The 21,056-nt window shown below is 36.9% G+C and overlaps 1 protein-coding gene across 1 annotated transcript in view; it reads right to left on the bottom strand.

Moving 5' to 3' along the window:
* LOC107295838 (catenin delta-2) overlaps window positions 1–21,056 on the bottom strand; it is a 164,232-nt gene that overhangs the window by 25,963 nt on the left and 117,213 nt on the right. Inside the window, exons 8-10 of the mRNA XM_015825172.1 lie at window positions 17,402–17,575; window positions 12,351–12,501; window positions 8,057–8,123 (exon numbers count right to left, since the gene is read on the bottom strand). Of these exons, the coding sequence (XP_015680658.1) occupies window positions 8,057–8,123; window positions 12,351–12,501; window positions 17,402–17,575 (392 nt within the window). The remainder of the gene's footprint in view (window positions 1–8,056; window positions 8,124–12,350; window positions 12,502–17,401; window positions 17,576–21,056) is intronic.

Here is a 21,056-nt window from a genome sequence, read left to right as displayed (position 1 = left end):
ATGGAAAAGTCCACATACTAATTGAAACACATACACATTGCTTCTTACATTTCCACTCCCACCCACTCCCAAATCCCCATAGCTCAAATTACTGTGTTTTTCTTTTTGGTTTGGAAGGTGTGGGAAAAAAAAGATAAATCATGAGACCTGTCATCTCCCCCCATTAGAGAACAACTATGCTATTAGCAACAGTGACCCACAAATTCTGGGCAATTTCACTGAGGAAAACATTTTTTAATAGAGAAGCCTCCTTCCTGGATAACGCAGGTAGACATTTGTGTAAGCTTTACTCAATAAACTTATATAGCCATATCCAGCTGCAAATCTGCTAATATCAAAAAGAAATAAAATGAACTTTTTACTTTTGTCTAACATTATTTTTGATATAGTGGAAGAATTACCAGTTTTTCAAGAAATCGCTATATTTAGAGACAAGTCTTTTCCTGGCATAACTACAGTCATAAATCTTATATTGAACATACTGGTACTTTGAAAACATAGGTTCCTTGTACAAAATAACTGAGTAATTGGCTAGTATTATCCCTATAACTTACTGTACAGATTAACATTTAATTATCATTAAAAGGACTTTTACTTGTCTCTTCAGACCAAAAAGGATCCTTTACAGAAATTCTGAAAGGTCAATAAATTTCTTGTCTTGATTTTGGCGTGAAGAGAAGATTTTTTTAAAAAAATGGAAGGAAGAGGTACCGTAAATGCAGATTTGGTAGCTTTGAGGTTTTTGCAACAACCAAAAGTTGGAGTTGGAGTTGGAGTTGGCTTTTCAATAGTGTGGTGTGTGTGTGTGTGGTGTGTGTGTGATACACATAAGCACACATACACACACACATACATGGGGGAATATATGGTATGTGTGAACTTTATTGTCTTGACTATTGTAGGTTAAGAAGATAAAAAAGTATTGGAAACATATAATAAGGCAATGGCCACAGAATAGACCTTACCTATTTTAAAAGGCAAAGAATCGCTAAGAATTTGGAAGTCTCTCTACTTATATTAGCACAGTAATGATATAGTACTGCAGGTAAACTTGCCATTATATTAGTGGCACAATTCTGTCCTGTACACCCTTACTGTATTGTCTTGCAGGCTTATATTACCTTGTGTTCCTTGAATGCTTTCTTATTCCTGATAATTAGTTCAGATGTGTTTGAAATAGAGCTACCCTTTTACTTTTTTAGTAATCAGCAAATAACCCCAATTAATCTGAAAATAATTAATTTCATCTGAAATATCAATGTAACTGCCTGATTGTTTTAATGTACTATAATTTTCAACTAGTTTCTTTCCCATTCTATTTTGGCTGATGAAGAGTCCACAGAAAACACAAAGCTCAGAAGGGTATTATTATCTCCCCTGACATTTAACTTTTTTCTCTAAAGATACTATCTATATTATGGTAACAAACTGAGGCTATGATTAAAGATCACAGCTTCACAATGGCTCTTTGCAGAAATGCATGAAAAATGCATCTCGGCCCTCTGGAAGGAAACAGATGGAAAGAAAAGGTAAGAGAAAATGATTATGCTCGATATCATAATCAGGGATCTTGAGTCAGTAAATACATTGTTGTTGTCACTGAAAGTTGGGTATGAATCAGGACAGAGGATATTCCTACTTTGCATCTGAAGCAAAATGCAATAGCACAGTAGAACTGTGTAAGGAGCTCTTAAGCTAAATATGGAAGCCCAATAAGATGCTGAATGATAACTGAATGTTGCTGGGCTGTAAAGGAGAGTTCTTCCAACTTCAGACTGCATACGGATGTTTCTGTACAGGAACCTCCTTGCTGTCCATGAGTGCCTGCCAGGTTTAACTCTACAGGTAGGAATGTAAAGGAATTCATAAACTCAAAATAATTTCAGGAATTCTTTTATTTATTAATTAATTTAATTATTTAATAGTTGTTTTAAAAAGTATCAACACTCAACAATTTGCAGAACAAGCCCTACAAATAATGTTCAAAAGTGTGGAGATTCTCAGTCATCCAGGTTATAGTTATAATAATAATAATGATGATAAAGTTGGAAGGGACATTGGAGGTCATCTAGTCCAACCCCCTGCTCAGGCAGGAAACCCTATACCATTTTGGACAAATGGCTGTCCAGTTTCTTCTTAAAAACTTCCAGTGTTGGTGCATTCACCGCTTCTGGAGGCAGGTTGTTCCACTGGTTAATTGTTCTAACTGTCAGGAAGTTTCTCCTTAGTTCTAGGTTGCTTCTCTCTTTGGTTAGCTTCCACCCGTTGCTCCTTGTCCTGCCTTCAGGCACTTTGGAAAATAGCTTGACTCCCTCTTCTTTGTGGCAGCCCCTGAGACATTGGAACAGTGCTATCATGTCCCTCCTCGTCCTTCTCTTCATTAAACTAGACATACCCAATTCCAGCAACCGTTCCTTATATGTTTTAGCCTCCAGTCCCCTAATCATCTTTGTTGCTCTTCTCTGTACCCTTTCTAGAGTCTCAACATCTTTTTTACATCGTGGTGACCAAAACTGGATGCAGTATTCCAAGTGTGGCCTTACCAAGGCATTGTAAAGTGGTATTAATACTTCACGTGATCTTGATTCTATTCCTCTGTTAATGCAGCCTAGCACTGTGTTGGCTTTTTTGGCAGCTGCAGGACACTGCTGGCTCATGTTTAAATGATTGTCCACTAGGACTCCGAGGTCCCTCTCACAGTTACCTCAATGGTGCTTTTTCCAAAGGCAACTGGACTGGATTTTTTACTTGAGGAAGAAGAAAACCTTTTGCTTCTCATCCAAGGAGCTTCAGCAGTTGTGATAGCGGGGGGGGGGGAATGGAAGTCTAGGTACTGACAGTTGAGACTCTACTGACAGTTGAGACTCAACTGACAGTTGAGACTCAACTGTCAAGTACCTATCCTTCTATCAGATATTGACAGTTGAGACAGTTGAGAAGTGAAACATTTTGTTCCTCTTCCTCAAGGAAAAAACATTCCAATTATCTTTTGAAAAAACACCTTTGAGACAATGTTCAAAAGTGCTTGCATTCTCTTTTTCTTCCTGCCTTTACATCACAGATGCGTGGTATTTTCTTCTGGAAGGATTGGGCTGTCTACACCTGCCTTGTTTTCAAACGGTCACCTTCGCTATCATATTCATTTTCCCTGGCTAGGTGAGAACTGAATCAGTTTGGTGTAGTGATTAAGACATCAGGCTAGAAACTGGGAGACCATCAATTCTATCCCAGTAGAAAAACCAGCTGAGCAATCTTGTCCTTCTGTCATCTTAGGAAAAAGACAATGGTAAACCTTTCTGAAAAACCTTATCAAGAAAACTAGAAGGACTTCTCCAGGTAGTCTCCAACAATTGGACATGATTGAATGGAAGGAAACAAAAGGTGAGAACTTGCACACTATAGTTGACATTGATCCCTTTTGATTTCCAGCTCCATTTTTCCCCAACTAGTGTTGTGTGGGCTGAATGCTTCTGTGTACATCAAGGCATCCCTCTGTTTTCTACTCTGACTCTTCAGGTGGACATCATAATGTTTCCATAGGCTAGATGAACAGGACTGTATTCAAGGTTTGAGTCACAAGTGTCAGAAGAAGTGGGCCTGATGATACCTCCAAACTGTGGTTAGGATCAAGGTTCAATGGCTCTGTGACTCGCTGATTATATTTTCTTAGTCCTCTTTAGCCAACATCATAACAATAGTTCTAATGATGTGGAGAAGATAACCAGTTTCTTAATGAAACCCTGGTTTTATGACTTGTGTATTAAAATAACTGGATTTGATACCATAGCCCTATCTCACGTATTTATTTTTAATTCCTTTTGATACATGCTCCAACAGTTGATACTCTAATGTAGAAATATTGGTATTGTTATAGGAAAGATGTAAGCCTCCTACTATTAAGAAATATACGTTTGAAGACATACAATTCCTCACTTGCAGAAAAGGAAGGAATAAGAACTCTAATCTATTTTAAATTCACTCTGATCAAAATGGTAACATTTAATGGTACCTTGGTACTCAACTGCTTTGAAACTTATCAAATTTGGTACTCAATACATTTTGATGTGAAAATTTTGTCCCGGCACTCATCATTTGTTTAGTACTCAACACACAAGCTAGAATCTGCCGGTGTCAGCTGCCTTGTGACTCACTACATTATTCCTTATGGGAAAGTTTTGTTTGGTACTCATCATTTTTGGTACTCATTGTGCCTTCCAGAACCAATTAACGATTAGTACCAAGGTACCACTATAAAAAATCTCTGTCCAGTTGTTTTTTAAGGAAATAATATCTTTTGGGGAAGAAAAAGGTATACACTATAGATAACGATATGGTACAGTGATCATTTCTTAATTAGCTTCAATGGAAATTCTATGTGCATAATTAATCTTCTTGATGGAAAGGCAATTGTGCACAGAAATGATGTCACAGTTTTAGTTTCCTTTACTGCTTTGCATAGCTTAAAAGTAAGATCATTTAGGGTTTGACTCAGTCCATTATATAAGGCATGCAGGGAAATGTCTTCACAGGATTCAATTAAATTATATTTTCTTTATCTCAGTAGTAGTCTGAGGGCATCCTGAGGGCTGCTAGTATTATTATTATTATTATTATTATTGTTGTTGTTGTTGTTGTTGTTATTATTAGCTGCCCATCTTACCACAGGGTAACTCACCATAACTGAGGTTCAGTGGCATATGCAGCTCTAGAATTTATAAAGATGCTAAAGATGATGGGAGATCTCTGCACATCTCAATAAACATTACTTTCCAGGAAGTTACAGATTACAAATTACAGTTTACAAATTAAAATTTACCTTTAAATAAAAATTGATAGAAAAATTATTAAAGCTAGATTTTAAGTGGAACAGCAAGGAAATGACAAAGAAAAATTATTCATAATACATACAGTATTTGTTTCCTGATTTCAGGCTGCTTCTGATTCTCGGTACAGCCAATTCACACAACATGTGCTTAGTTTAAGAAGGTTTTCATCAAAAGCCTTTTGCAAATTTAAGCATACATTAACTTGTGACATGTTGTAATTTATGCATAGTGGATGAATCTTTGAATGACTGTTTGGGCCTGATTCCAGTAAGATGAAGGGATCTCCAGATCAGTAAGATCAGTAAGCCAGTAAGATGAAGGGATCTCCAGAACATTGGTTACAGCATTGCCTTATCCTCAAATTAGTATGCAATAATCCATTCTTGAATAGATAACAAAAATAAATGATTTAAGGATTTGGACTTTTTTTTCTGTATATGCAGGACTAAAGATTCTGAGCTTTTATATTTCTAAAAACAGAAAACTGAAAAGGAGAAGACAGAAAGTTTTAACAGTTAATGGCACACAAAGTTAGAAATATCACCCTCTCCAGCTAATTCCGAGCAAGGAAAAGCAAATCATGCCAGAGTAATTAACATATGAAATTCAGTATCAGAAGGTATAATATTCATTAGGTAAATTGATGCAGTAGGGTTTGTATATGAACACTGTTTAACTATCTCTGCTAACTAAATAATAAATGTTTATGACCTGAGATTAATTCAGATTTTATAATAATACAGACAACAGGAATGCCTAATTATAATGTGCAACACCTCCAAACTGAACTGGATTCTAATTCCTAATCTATTTTCCCTTTTCATTTGAGAGGGGAAATTTGTGGTGGTATTCTTTCTTTTTCTAATGATTCCCTCCCCTTGACTTTATAATAGGAGGATAGCTTATCAGACAAATCCATGGGGATGAAAGATGCTTGAACAAGTGAATAAAGAGAATTTAAATATACCTAAGAAAAAGGGCAATGGAGTGTCAGGCAACTGGTAGCAGCCAACCCTGGCCTGGAGCACCTGCGCTGGCCTGGTGCAGTCGCTTATCCACCCACTGACCTGTTTGCAAACTGCCCTGGGTTCACAACTTCCTTCCGGCTTCCTCATTCACTTTTGTTTGTTGGAAGCCAGCAAGAAGCTGTGAGGAGATGCTTGGTTCAATGACTTGTGAGTCTCACTTAACAAAAACAACACGTACTGCTGGGATTGCTGTTGCTAAGTAATGCAGTTATGTGACACAGCATTTTGCAAATGCATCTCTTAGCAACAAAAATTCTGGCCTACTATAACTACCACTATTACTATTGGTAAGCAAGAAATTTAATATGGACCACTTATATCCCAACCCATTAGAGCACTGAGTATTATTCTTTGTGAAGATTCAATTAAATTCTAAACTATCACTTTTCTGAATCACATTATGAAATTGTTGTCTTTGAATTGATCTAATGATTCAATACCTCTTACACATATAGATTCTATCCTTGCAAACTAAATCAACTTCCTAATTAGATAAATGCCACTCAGCTGTCTGAAAACATGAACTGAAATGGATTGAGCAAACTGAGCAATCATTTCAATTTCATTAGAACTGATCCTTACACTCCCAATGAACAACACCCAGCCAACATCATATAAGGATGCGTATGCATTTTAAGAAATAGCTCATAGTGCTTGGAACACTTTTTGAGACCCCTTTCTTTAGGTACAAGTATTTATACCATACTTATGAACTAAATGTAGGTATATGTGAGTAAATTGCATTTCAAGAACTTTTATTGTTCCCTTTCAGTGATTTTTTTTTTTTCCTTTGGAAGCTGGATTTATATTCTAATGTGTGTTTTAAATAAGTATTCTGGCTATGTTGAGACACTAGAAAGAGTACAGAGAAGAGCAACAAAGATGATTAGGGGACTGGAGGCTAAAATATATAAGGAACAGTTGCTGGAATTGGGCATGCTTAGTTTAATGAAGAGAAGGACAAGGGGGGACATGATAGCAGTGTTCCAATATCTCAGGGGCAGCCACAAAGAAGAGGGAGTCAAGCTATGCTCCAAAGCGCCTGAAGGCAGGACAAGAAGCAACGGGTGGAAACTAATCAAGGAGAGAAGCAACCTAGAACTAAGGAGAAACTTCCTGACAGTTAGAACAATTAACCAGTGGAACAACCTGCCTCCAGAAGCGGTGAATCCTCCAACACTGGACGTTTTTAAGAAGAGACTGGACAGCCATTTGTCCGAAATGGTATAGGGTTTCCTGCCTGAGCAGGGGGTTGGACTAGATGACCTCCAAGGTTCCTTCCAACTTTATTATTATTATTATACCATGTGTTTACAGTTAAAACAACTTGAGCTCAAAGAAAAGGAAGCTACAATATTTTCATTAAAATAAACAATAAGAAATTAATACAGAAAGGATAGCCTATTATCTTTCATGAAGATCAATTAACTTTTTCAAAGTGCGAAGAAGAATAAAAACATTAAGAAAAATTGAGATGTATAAATGGAAGAAAATCTAGCTTTTCAAGTCATACTGAAAGTTATTTGACTAATTTGAGTTTTATAGGAATGGAGATTTTTTTTAAATAGAAAGCTGTAGTTTTTATTGTACTTTACATTCCTTCCCCCCCTTTGTACAAATTTATGCCATGAACAAATGATGTCACATATTTTTCCTTTTTCTAGTACATTATTTTCATTCAGGTTCAAAGACAAGAAAAAAAATGCAGTCATACAAATGACCTCATCTCCTCTATTGTGAATTCAAATTAAAATAGAAGCTTTAAAAAAAAAACTAAAACAACTAACTGTTGTACTTTTTTTACTTTTGGTCTTCAAGTCACTGTTGACTCCTGATGACTGCCTAGAATAGTCCCTGCAATTGGCGAGGTTTTTCAGAAGTGGTTTGCCATTGCTTTCTTCCTAAGACTGATAGAGGCTGACTGAACTAAATCCACTTAGCTGGTTTCATGCATAAGGCAGGATTAGAACTCACAGTCCCTGGTTTCTAGCCTGGTGCCATAACTACTACACTGAATTGCTTCTTAATTTACCTTTACACATAATTTGAGATAACCAACATATGTGCTTAACAAAATTCTAAATAAAGCTAGATAGATAAAGTAATAACCAATTAGCTGGGAAATAATATAAATTTGCTTATAATATCAAATATGTTTGAAAGTGCTGGGTTTGCAGATAATATTTTCACAGGATAATTTACTTGATTATGTCTAGGGGACTAGAGAACCTGTTAATCTTAATTTCTGAAGTAGGTCTGATGTTGATCTCTACAAATTATAGAATACAACTAACCAGAGATCAAGGGAAAAATAATATTTGTGAGACTTGCTGGGAGTTAAAAATGCTTTGATTAGAAAATGGAAACAGGTAATAGCAAATACCCATTTTTAGTTGAGATTATTGGAATATCACCCTGAAATCTACACTGCCATGTAACTTTTTAGGACAAAACTAGTAAATCAAGTTCCCTATTAATGGTAGAAACCAGCACAATGCATACTTGAGCTAGAATATTTTTTCTTTGTTTTCACATTGCCCAATTAAATTAATGTAGCTAAGAAAACTGAATACACTTTTGGAATCTGGATTTCTGTATATTATGTCCATAAAGTTTCTAACTTAATTTTGGATTGTATCTTTTCTGGAGGGAAACAAGGTAAGTCATTATCTGACATAGATGAAGACTATATTCATCCTAAATGTCTAGGGCAGGGCTTTTCAACCTTTTCAACAATTGTACCACTTTTAGGATATGGCAACATCCGAGTACCACCAGTCGCCTAGCAAGGTGTCAAAAACTTGATAACCAAAAAAAAAAGAAAGGGAAAAAGTGATGAAGTACTGGTAGTCCTTGACTTACAACAGTTCGCTTAGTGACTGTTTGAAGTTACAATGGCACTGAAAAAAGTGCCCCCCAAGCCACAGCCGAGCAAGACACCTGCCTGCCCACCCAGTGGCGCTCTTCTTCCTGTCCGAGGTTTCCATTGTTGTGAGCATTTCTGTTGAGGATTGGCAGCGGGGGTGGGGTGGGGGTGTTTTATTCCCCCCATCTGCTGGGTGGTTGCAGCAGGTTTTGGTCACTTCACATGACCCTGGGACACTGTGACTGTCATAAATATGAATCAGTTGCCAAGCATCTGAATGTAAATCACAAGACCCTGGAGATGCTGCAATATTCCAGCTGATTGGTGCTTCTTCAGGACTCAGCAGAAGCACCAGGATCAGTGCCGAGCTCCACCTGAGCCCTGACAGCCCCGAAGAAGCGCCGATCAGCTGGAAAGCGGCACTGATCCTGGCGCTTCCGCTGAGTCCTGACAGCCCTGCAGCTCCAGCCATCTCTCGCTCAGGCTTGTGCGGTGCTGCCACCGGTTCATCTCATTCCCCTCCCCCGCTACCACTTTTCTAGGATGGTCACATACCACCTTCTAGGTGCCAATGTACCACAGGTGGTACCTGTACCACTGGTTGAAAAGCCCTGGTCTAGGGAGATTCTCACTCATCCAGTCATGGTTGTCCCAAAAGTGCTTTGTTTTTCCTTGAAGACATTTCGCTTCTCATTCAAGAAGCTTCTTCAGTTCAGTTCAAGTTCGAAATGAAGATGCTTCTTGGATGAGAAGCGAAACGTCTTCAAGGAAAAACAAAGACAGACCAGTTGCCTTTTGAAAAAGCACCTTTGGGATATATTAATCCTAGTTTAAATTTTAACAGTGAGGCATTACATATTTTATCATTGAGAAAATTATTTGCACTGAGCCATTTTATGAGAAACTTGACAGAGAATAAATTAACAGATACTGATTTAGAATGTACCATGGAATATCATATAAATAGTGTCTTTATTACAATATTAATATTACCGTGTATATAACCATATATCATGTAACTTTGTATCAGCATAATGTTCCCTTTTAGGAAAAATATTCCTACCATCATCAAATTTATGCAGTTTGTATAAAAAAATTGTATGAATTGATTATTGAAAAAAAGCAGCTCCTGACATAATACAAGCCTTGACTTTCAAGTTATAAACTTTTGATGAAGACTCTCTACTGCTAGGAGTCTTTAGAAGACAATTATTTTCTACATATTCCTAAAATAGTTTAAGTTGGTTCTGACTAACTCAAATAAGTACAGCTTTCTAAAACTGCACTAGATAGCAGATTTACAAATTTTGTAGTCATATTTTTCGTTTAAAAAAGGTAAAGTGTTTCCCAATAATTACAGTGGCTGTAGCATCTAAAGTCAAACATGGAAGGAGTGCTTTTGATCCTCTATACCCTGCCACAGAAACAGTGATCTGGGGCATGATTTCACTTTTTTTTTAAACAAAGCTTCAATTGCTATGTTGCTTTGTCCAAGCCCCATTTTAACAGAGCCTCCAGATCATATCTCTTAGATTTGGGGGCATATAGTGGTTTCCAGCTGCATAATTGTGAAGATTTTTTCCTCCTAAAAATCTGGGAGAAAGCTTAAATCTCTCTGCATAAGGAGGATGTCTACAATATATGAACACATCAGCTAGAAAATATTAGACTGGAGATGAATTCACAGTGGTTGATCTTCACAGGGCCTTTGCTTGAGGGAGTCTTTATTGTTATGATACTTGATGTTCCAGAAACCTAATAAAAATATGATTTATAAGTGTATTTCAAAGTTCCCATCTTTAACTTGCAAACAGTGCAAACAGCATCTTAACAACCGCCTAAATAACCTCCTCAGAAATAAAAAGCCTTCTGTGAGCTCCCTTAGTCATTCTTTAATTATTTTCTTTTCTAAAATTGTTGTAAATAGTGACTGAAGATGATAAATCGAAAACTTTGGAACAGGATGATTAGGCAGATGGACATTAATTCAAGATGTGATATAATAGGAATGTTTTTTTTAAAGAAGAAGAGTATAGTTAGTCCTTGACTTACGACCACAATTGAACCCAAAATTTCTGTTGCTAAGCGAGATGGTTGTTAAGTGAATTTTGCCTCATTTTGCGACCTTTCTCGCCATAGTTGTTAGGTGAATCACTGCATTTGTTAAGTTAGTAACACAGTTGTTAAGTGCACCTGGCTTCCCCATTAACTTTGCTTGTCAACAGGTTGCAAAAAGGTGATCACACGACCCAGAGACACTGCAACTGTTATAAATATGAATGGGTATCTGAATTTTAATCACATGACCATGGAGATGCTGCAATGATTGTTAAGTGTGAAAAATGGTCATAAATTCACTTTTTTCAGTGCCTTTTTCAGCGGGAGCTGCATTGGATGCCAATTTGCTTCCGGATGCAATTCAAGGTGCTGGTTGTCCCCTTTAAAGCCCTTCATGGCTTGGGACCAGGTTATCTCTTGCGGTTTACATCCACCTGACCCACTAGAGGAGGGAGGTAAGGAATATTGTGGGTCCCGTCCCCTAAGGAGATACATCTTGCGGGATCCAGAAGAAGGGTCGTCTCATGGTGGCTCCCTCCCTTTGGAACATCATCCCTCCGGGAAATAGACTGGTTCCCACTCTGGTTCCCACAAGTCCTTGAAGATATGGTTCTGTCAGCGGGTCTGGGGAACCCAGAGCGGGATGGAGTCCATTAAATGATTAGTATGAATGTGTGTTTTATTTTTTATTATTTTTTATCTCTTTTATATTGTGCTTTTATCTCCTATAAACTGCCTTGAGTCATCATGAGCAATTAGGTGGCAATATAAATTTAAAAAATTACTATTGGTCAGATGTATTTTCACATGAATTGAAAAATGTCTTAGACAGAAATGTGCGCATCAATGGCTTTCTATACAGTAGCTTTAAAAGCAAGTCAGCCTTGATTCCTGGTGACTGGGTGAACAATCCATGCAGTTTTCTAGGCAGGATTTTCAGGAATAATATGTCACTTCTTCCAAGGGCTGAGATACTGTCCCAAAGCCACCCAGCTGACTGTGTCCAGGACAAGTCTAATACTCATGATCTCTCGCCACCATCCTGGATTTGCAATTCTTCTGGATAAAATGAAAAAGTTGGTATTAACCAGAGGAATGCAAAATTACAATACAGTAGCACACTGCGTTTGCTTCCAGCTGAGCAGAATGACATTCCTTGGACATTCCTATTACCAGAAGAGGGGAAAACTCTTCATTATAAGAGGTTGCAAGAATATTCCTGCTGGTGGGATCCTTCCACTTCTAGTTAAACTTTTCATGTGTTTGTATCTTTTCTATCCTTTTCAGCTTTCACCTACAGCACTTGAACAAAACTCAAAAGCACATGCAGTTTTGCATTATAATGAGTAGTGTCAGAAAGGATTCTGCCTCTCCCAAAAGATAAAAACACAAAATACATATAGACCTTTTTAAGATTAACCAAGAACAGAGAATCCCATTCTGGAAATATCTTAACACTTTACAGTGCTAAATATGTTTAATTTCTCATCTAACTGTAGGCAGGAATGGCATATTTATATAACAATGTTGCAAAGTTGGTGTGAAGCCAATAATTATCATGCTAGCACCTACCTATTAGTTCTTTATTTCGGACATCTAAGGCCATATTCCGTAAAGCTGTTGCAACCGCACATACCACCCGATCATTGTCTATTCGAAGAAGTTCTACTAGTATAGGCAGGCCTTTTTCTTTCCGTACTGCAGCACGTATATATACTGACCACTGCAGGAAAAAAAGTATGAATATGACAGAATAAATAAGTTTTATCGACTGAATAAGGAGGCTATAGCAAAAGTTATTTAGAGATGAAAAATAGTAATAAAAGTCATCATTTTATAGATGCTAATAACTGCCAATCTCACTTTGAATTACTGACAGATACAGTTGTTGCTATCCTCATATTGCAGAAGAGTAGCTTTGTCTGACAGTATAGCTTAGACTTGAACCAGATATGTGTTTAGCCACTTTACTCCACAGGTTTGCATAAGGCTATAAGGTGAGAAATATTGTATCGGAAAGTAGGTAATTGCAGAAAGTATGTGTGAACTGTGCCATTTTCTCCAGATAACACTGATGTTTGGATGGATCAGAAACAAATAAATATATATATATATATAGCTTTCTTGAACTCCATCTACTCAAAACCTTTCCCAGATACTCCAATCCACTGCTTTATCATGAGCACATTCTGAAAGGCAGTCAGAAGATGTTAGGTGAACATTTAGTGTATCTGTGTCTGTACATAAACACACACAACACACACACACAAACTCTGCAACAATACAGCATACAGTCCCCCAAACTTAGACAGCTATTTCTAATGCTGCTCCTATATGCCTCTTGAGTTTGTGCTCATTCTAATGTTCTGTATAATAAATCACTTTTGAAAGAGAAGGTTGCTGCACAATTAAGGTGGGATGTAAGACAGGAGCCAAAACTATCTTAGGCATATACAAATTGTTATTTGGATCTAGTCAAAGACTATCAAATAATAATCCTATTTATAATGTTTTCTTTGTGAAAACTCCATATAGATCCCATAATTGTCACTGTGAATCAAACTATAATCTTATCTATGCTTTCAAGTTATGAACCTTCTCAGATATTTTATTAATCATGCCAGAATTCTTGGGGTACTGTCAATAAGGATATGTTTGCAAGCAATTATCCTCTGCTGTCTTTCTTGCAAAAGAATTCAGTATGAGATGCGGCTACTTCATTCTTCTTCCAAAATTGAGAAATAAATTCATTCTTGAATATGTTCACTATTGTTATTAAGCAACAGTCCTGCACATATGCTCTATAAGCCAATAAGCCCCAATAAGCCTACTAGATAATTTTTTAAAAAATGACAAAGACAAATAACTTTTTGAGGGATGGCAGTGTATTTTGAAACTGGAATATACGTAATCATCCAGTTAGTCCATAAATCAGACTGACATTAGCATTCAAATAATTGCTCAGCATGAAAGGAGAAAAAATTCCTCTGAGAACAGCCCATTCTAATTCAAAGTGAGGTTTTGCAGTAAACAAAATTTTCTTTGCCATAGCATTTATTTGCTATGCCAATTAAAGGAGGAAATTTCTGTAATGTACTACTATTGTTTGGTTTCTCATTGTTATTATGAAAAATAACTTCCCTGACTTTATTCTTCCATTAGATTAAACTAAATCAATTTAAGAGGCCAACATGGAAAATAAAGGTATAAGTTTGGTGCTTTTGTTTAAATAACAGAGTTTCAGATAGAAGTAATTCTGAGTGGAGGAGATCATGAGTCTGCATTGATTGCCACCACTATTCTGGGAAGAAATTTCCCTCCTCCAACTTTGCCCAGATTTGAGTAGCCTGGATGGTATGTAGACAGGAAGACAAACTTGCAACCAAACAGCCAATGCACATACAGTATCCCACCTATCTGAGCAGACAGATGGGAGGTCTCATATTAACAGTAAACCAAGCCTCAAAGTAGGGGAGGAAGAAATTTGCCCAGATTAGCCTTCCTCAACTCTATTGTTGCCGGCAACAATCCTTTGTATTGAGACTGAAGAAAAAAAAGAAATTTGGCATATGTGAAAAAAACAGATTACCTAGGAGAGGAGCAGAGAGGAAAAAAAATCTGGAGGAGAAAAGATTTCTGGATGAAGAGGACAAAATAGGGACTAAAAGTAGCCACATGGTTTTGGTGATCTAGTTTCCAGAAAAAGCAGAAAGCTAAGCAACACTTGTACAAGAGAGAAGTGTTGTAAGAGTGAAGCTAATTTCTGTGACTGGAATTGAGGAAAAACACTGAATCAGGCCAAGAAAATCTTCAGGGAGAGAGAAAAAGGCCTGCTTGAACATGGATGAGGCAAGGTATTTAGTGGCTAGAGTATTGAGTGCCCATGATAAAAGCAGTATTTCTGGGCATTAGGTGAGAGAAGCACTGAACTGCAACCCAGAAATCTCTAGGGAGTCAACAGCTAAGATGAAAAGCTCCTAAAATTTGGATTGAAAGCTGACATCTAGGGGAATAATTTTCAAATTCCTGACAGGTATTAAGCTTTGGGATTTAGAGTGAGAAATCTGAATTCCATTCTGTATTTTTTATAAATTGGAAACTGACGGAGCTGCAGACTCTGATACCTATCCAGTTAGTGCCAATGTGCATTATTAAATGTTTGCTTATTGATAAGGTTGATCTGGAGGCCCTCTGTACTATCTCCATGGTCACACTTCCCAGGAAGAGGAAAAGGAAAACCAAGAGGCGAACTGAGAATCTGTTCAATTAGCACCCGTTGCTCCCTGGCATGTTGCATCTGACAACAGGACCTTTTGAGTCAGGTTGGGAATTGGCTATCCCAAGTATGCAGTGCTCCTTGGAGAGTTGAGAATTACATGAAACATCTTACATGTGACATTTTACAAACATTACAAGCAGAATTAATTAATCGACTCTATCTCGATTAATGTTTTCTTGCCTGATTTTTCTTGGGATTTGGAAGAACATAACCATTTTCCTGAGAAATGTTGAAAAGAAATTTCCATATGGAAACACTGGTAGAGATGAGGACAAGCTAGGAGAAGCTCAGGAAAAAAATCCTCTCTGAGGCAGTTAAATATTGTAGGTGAGGACTTGTACTGATTCCTTGCATTAAGCTATTTAGTCTGCTTCGTGAATTTTGATACATTGAATGTGTCCACTAATGGTTTCCAGCGATTTTTGAACCAGAGGTTTATTGCCCTTCTGTGACCCTATTCTTACATGTTTTATTCTATCTGAGAACCTCAGATCCAACCCATTTGGTTTATGCCCAGTCTCTCCAAGAGCAGTCTAATGCCTTATGCTGCCCAATTGTTACTTCAGGATAAAATAACATATTTATCTTTAATATTTAACTTAAAATTAATGTTTCAATCATAAAAGCTTTATTTGGATCTCCTCAAAAGATGGCTGCTGTTCTCTGGCCACAGGCCTCATACTACTATAGCCAGGAGCTGAGGTATTATTTTCCTTTTTATAAGTATTATACACACAGGTTGCAGGCAAGTAAGTGCTCAAGCTGTGAGAGTTCCATCTCTCACATAATTGGTGTGAAGGAGAAGAAGCCTGGCCCAGGCATTTGCTTCTTCCAGCAAAGTGGGAAGTGGCACAAGGAAAGCACTGCATAACCTATCACCATTATATACCAAGAATGGCAGGGTGACAAGGGTAGGGGTAGTGACCCCTTTCACTCTTGCCAGAGATTGAACTGCAACACCTAGCAATCTTAGTCAACACAGCTGACATGAGGGAAACTGGAGGGGGTTTCTTATCCACAACATGGGAGTACCCATGGGGCTGTCTGTACTCTCCAATTAACACATTGTTAGAGTATCTGATCCTCTCAGACCATTTACTTGTGAGGAATCTAACCAGCTTAACTAACTAGAGGATAAGGTATTTTACACAAATATCATATAAGCGTGTAGGGAAATGAACACATGCAATTATCCATTTCCTTCCATCACTGAACCTAAATATTTTCAGATGCACATTCATAAATGAAAGAGCTTGCAATCTTTACTAATGATACTGTTACTGTATATCATAAACTTTTGCTGGCTGTCCCTGGCAAGTATTTAAAAGAAATGTTCTGGCTAACATGAAGAAAGCTTTATTTGCAATTGGACTGCTGTAAATAAATATTTTCTACATCATAAAAAGCCTCTTTGATTGGCAAGTAGCAGATTAAAATTTCATTGCTTTAGCTAATTATATATAAGTCTATATATAATTAGGCATTTTTCTCCCTTCAGGATAGAGTATCCTCCAGGATCACACATTTTAGGCAAATTGACAAGACAGAATGGAAAAGCTTAGGGTAACACTGCTTATTCTATATGAATTTTCTGTGAAAGCAGATTATTTCATTCACTGCTCAGTTGTACCAATTTTGCTTGTCAAGCTCCCATTTCAAAGAAAAATTGTTTGGTCAGACATGCTTACCTTGGACATGACAAGCCATGCATCTTATTGATATATAGGCTATTTTTAGCAAGCTGTAGCAGGATAAACCATGTCTTCTATTGCCTGGTCCATATAGATTAGTATATTGAACTAACAGCATAGCATAAATAAAACATGCTGGCATAATATGGAAACAAATATATTAAATCACATCACAGTTCTACTACCTGAGCCCATACATCTTGAAGTGGAACTAATTAAATTTTAAGGAAGGATTTCCTGAAGGATCAATCCTATTTCACATTTAGTCAACAGAGCAGCTTAAGGTTGTTTCTCAACCTCAGATAAGGAACCTAACTCAGTTTTCTCATTTGTCCTTGATAATTTCCTAAAGCTGTCAGCAGGGATGTTAATTGGTGCTAAATATAATTGGGTTTCTTCACAATGAAATGGTTTTATTGTGCTCAAGCAAACAAACAGAGTTAAAGGAGGCTTGGCTCCTGTATTTTTTAATATGAATCATTAACAATATAAATAGAATTTAGATCTAATATGCTTGCAGTCTTATGAATAGCAAGAATTCCTTATTGATATTACAGTAGGGAAAGCAATTGTTTCAACTGGTGTTCCAATTAGTTTTTAATTATTCAACTTAAGACATCTTTGCTGATTTAAGAGTCTGGCAGATTTCATACCTTCCAGCTACCTGCAGCCAAATTTTGTAGCGCACCAGCTGCCCCTTCCAGTGTATCTGGATTTGAGCACTCAGAGAGAAGTGTGAGGTAGGGTTTGACTATGGATGGGTGCCATAGCATCTGGATTCCTTTTGGTGGTTCTGCACAGTCAGGGAGAGGGCCAACTCCATCCCACTGGAAAAAAGAAACAAAGATGAATGTTATCAGGACAGAGCAAAAGAGGAAAGCATTCATGCAAATATAAAGATGTACTTCTATGCTTACAAATTTAATACATACTCAAAGACACCTAATGGAAAGAAATGTTGGTTTTGACCATTAAATAACTTTTACCTGTTATTTTATTTATGATGCCTTCAATTTTAGAGGCAATGTAATTCAACTGTTTGGAAATTAATCTCTCTCTCTCTCTCTCTCTCTCTCTCTCTCTCTCTCCCTCTATCTGCTAGTTTTCTATTAGTAGTCCCCAAAACAATGTACAATTATAAAAAAATAAGGACATTATATGTCAATAACGGGGTATGTCCAATGTTTTATTCATATAAGATACCTTCCCTTTTTCCTGAATGAAAGTGAAGGATCTATCCCACTAGTACAATAGGTATTCGTATCAAATGCCATGATCCCAAATCCTTAATCTCCACACCAACACCAAACAACACCTGTTCGATTGGAGCAACACTAAAATCATCGGTCACGCTTGTGAGTTCATCAAAGCCTGGCACTCTACAAGCAATTTCATCAACAGACACAGAATCCAACCCCTCAGAATCCAAATCAACTGCATAGCCAACCAGAGACAGCACTGACGCTCAATCAACCCACGCAAACCCCCCTCCCCTCACACCTGGCCCATCCCCCTCCCACCAGCAGTTCACCTCCCAGTGACCCTGACCTGATGTAACCTCCACATCACAAGCCTCTCACTAATGACTCGTACCTGACCCATCACAAGACCCTCACTTGACACAAACACGACTGAAGCCCTTATAAACAGAACACTGACACTGACATCCCCTAAACTCCACTGAAAATGTTACCTAGCCTGGTAACAAAACATTCAAAACCAACCCACAAGCTTGGAGAACAAACTTTCACCCTCATCCTCCACCAGAGCTACAGATTTATAAACAAACAGCCACTATTGCAATTCATATCTCTCCCCAAATCTGTTTCAGAGGATTGGCTGATCATTCAGTCACCAGAAAGATACAACTGGATCAACAATAAACGGTAAAACATGATAAAAACAAATATGGCTCAAATACATATAGTACAAGCAGTAGCAAAAGAATATTAGATAGCAATTAGTAAAATCATTAGCTTAAAACCAACTATTTGTTATTTTATTTACTTATTTGTTTATAAATCTGTATTTCTCACATGCCTTTGGGGTAAAGTTTTTCCAGAGATGTAAAAAAATAAAATTTAGTTGATCATTATTCAAGTGACTTTTTTTTAAAAAATGCTCTCAAGTTCAATTTGGCCACTCTGGTATTTGTTAACTCCTCCTGTGTTCCTATAGATTTTTTTTTTCACTATTAAGATCTGCCATATCTTCTTTTCAATATATTTCTTCTGGGGCTGTCTCTGCTGACAGACTTCAGTTCAGTCAATCTATTGCTTTTCTATTCTTCATTGCAGCTTTGGGAAATTTCCTTTGTAAGTAGGCTGCTATTAATCACCTCTTCTTTTCTTTCTCATCCCATGATGACCCAAATGTTCCTCACTGCCTCATATTGTCTTCTCCAGGTTCATTTCTTACACCAAATTTCAAATTCTTACACCAATACACACATACATCACTTCAGCACTCCTGCTTCTGTTGGTACTTTTATCTCTTAGCTGAATGGCTTAATGGTGAGATGCAACAAAAGAACATTTCTTGTTGCTTGAAGAAGGAAGGATGAAGAAGGGCAGAAGGATTTGTTCATTCCAGAACCTCAGGGTTAGCTTCCAAAAACAAAAGGGGAAGAAAAAAAATGGTTCCTTTGCCATCTTTACTATAAAAAAGAAAGGAAGAGTTCACAATTTTTAATCTTTCTGTGTGTCCTTCCTTCCACACGGATCATGTAGGAAAGTCAACTTCACCACCATTAAAAAGGAAATTCCAATCTTTCTGGAGATCAATATTGAAATACTCCATTTTAGCATCATTTTTATACTTTTCAGGCAGAGTGAAGCCAAATATTAAGCTGATAAGCCATGTCTACTTTCAATCCTGTTCTATGATGATGAAGAACTTTCTTGTAGAATCAGGAAAGCTAAAGATCTGTAATTGAATATCAGTTTTAGCCAGAATATGAGACAAAAGGGAGTAAGAAATATCCCAAGAGAAATCATACAAGAGATTTAAGAGATTTAAGCCCCTGTTGGAAAGTCACAATGCAAGGTCCTTCAGATGTTGTGTTCTGCAGCTTTCATCATTAACTATCTTGATTAGGAATTGTAATCCAACATTTGTAGAGCCACACACTCCCCACTATTACATTAAGTTGACTTTGGGAACACTATCACTCAAGCTACTGTAAACAAGGCATGAGGAACATTCTAAGCTGTTAAATAATTATAAGATGATCTTGCTAATAAATTTCAGTTTTCAGACTAAACAGAAGGATAATAAGGGAATGAATCTTTTCTAAAATAAATAAAAAAATAAGTAACAGGACAAATGTTAAATATATAGTCATATATTTTAATAATTTCTTATGGATTTGTGTTGCATGCTTTGAGGCTAACACTCTGGAATCTAATCAAACTATTCAGGCTATGCATAAATTTGTCTATGTAATCTCTATCAATGAGTACAAAGAAAAAGTGGAAGACCACAAGTTAGATAAATTAGGTACAATTCTTACATGAAGGATAAGAAAACAACCCATTCTAGTATGCAAAATCATAAATGCTGCTTTCTATGTGTGGGAGATTGACAAATAATGGGAAATCTTTGCAGTATGGAATCATACTGTTGGCCAAGAAATTGCATTACCCTGTGATTTTTACAAACAGAAATTTTAAGTATTTTCTGTAATCATAGGAGAAAAGGAGATTTCAATGTATTTAATTTAATTTGGACATTGTCCAACTCCATCTGACCCTGGGCAGTTCCCAAGTAATAGCTTAAAAACTAATACAAATTATCTAATAGATGAACTATCTCTTCAATAGACTTGCATACAGAATGTTTTGTAAAATTTGGAAGAAAATTCTCACTCTAAATTAAATTAAAACAATTTAAAATTTCGAATTAAATCAAGTATTGTAATAACTTATCTTCAAATCACCTTAACAACACCTTAGCTGTTGCATAATTTAAGGAGATGTTAATGGCAAGGCTTACCAGGATAGTTAGTCAAAAGTGGTTATCTGTCAAAAGTGACTAGTGAAGCCTAACTGAACTAGTAAAAGCATCATGGAGAAAATATTATTTTGCTTATTCATTTATTTTAAAAGGTTTTGCTGAGGAGATCAATGTTTGCTTAAATTTTCTCTGCTTTGGTTTCAATTTAATGTGGTGGTAGTTTCTATTTGCTCAGCACAGCCCATTTCAGGGAATCTGGCTGTTTTTCAATAGCACAGAACTATACATCCTTCTTAAGCATGAAATATTGTGTCTAATTGATTGCTCACATGGAGAACTTTCAACCCCTCACAG

The sequence above is a fragment of the Protobothrops mucrosquamatus genome, unplaced genomic scaffold, assembly GCF_001527695.2.
Source record: "Protobothrops mucrosquamatus isolate PMUCROS unplaced genomic scaffold, P.Mucros_1.0 scaffold2526, whole genome shotgun sequence".
Taxonomy (NCBI): domain Eukaryota; kingdom Metazoa; phylum Chordata; class Lepidosauria; order Squamata; family Viperidae; genus Protobothrops; species Protobothrops mucrosquamatus.
This window is presented reverse-complemented; position numbering and strand designations above follow the sequence as displayed.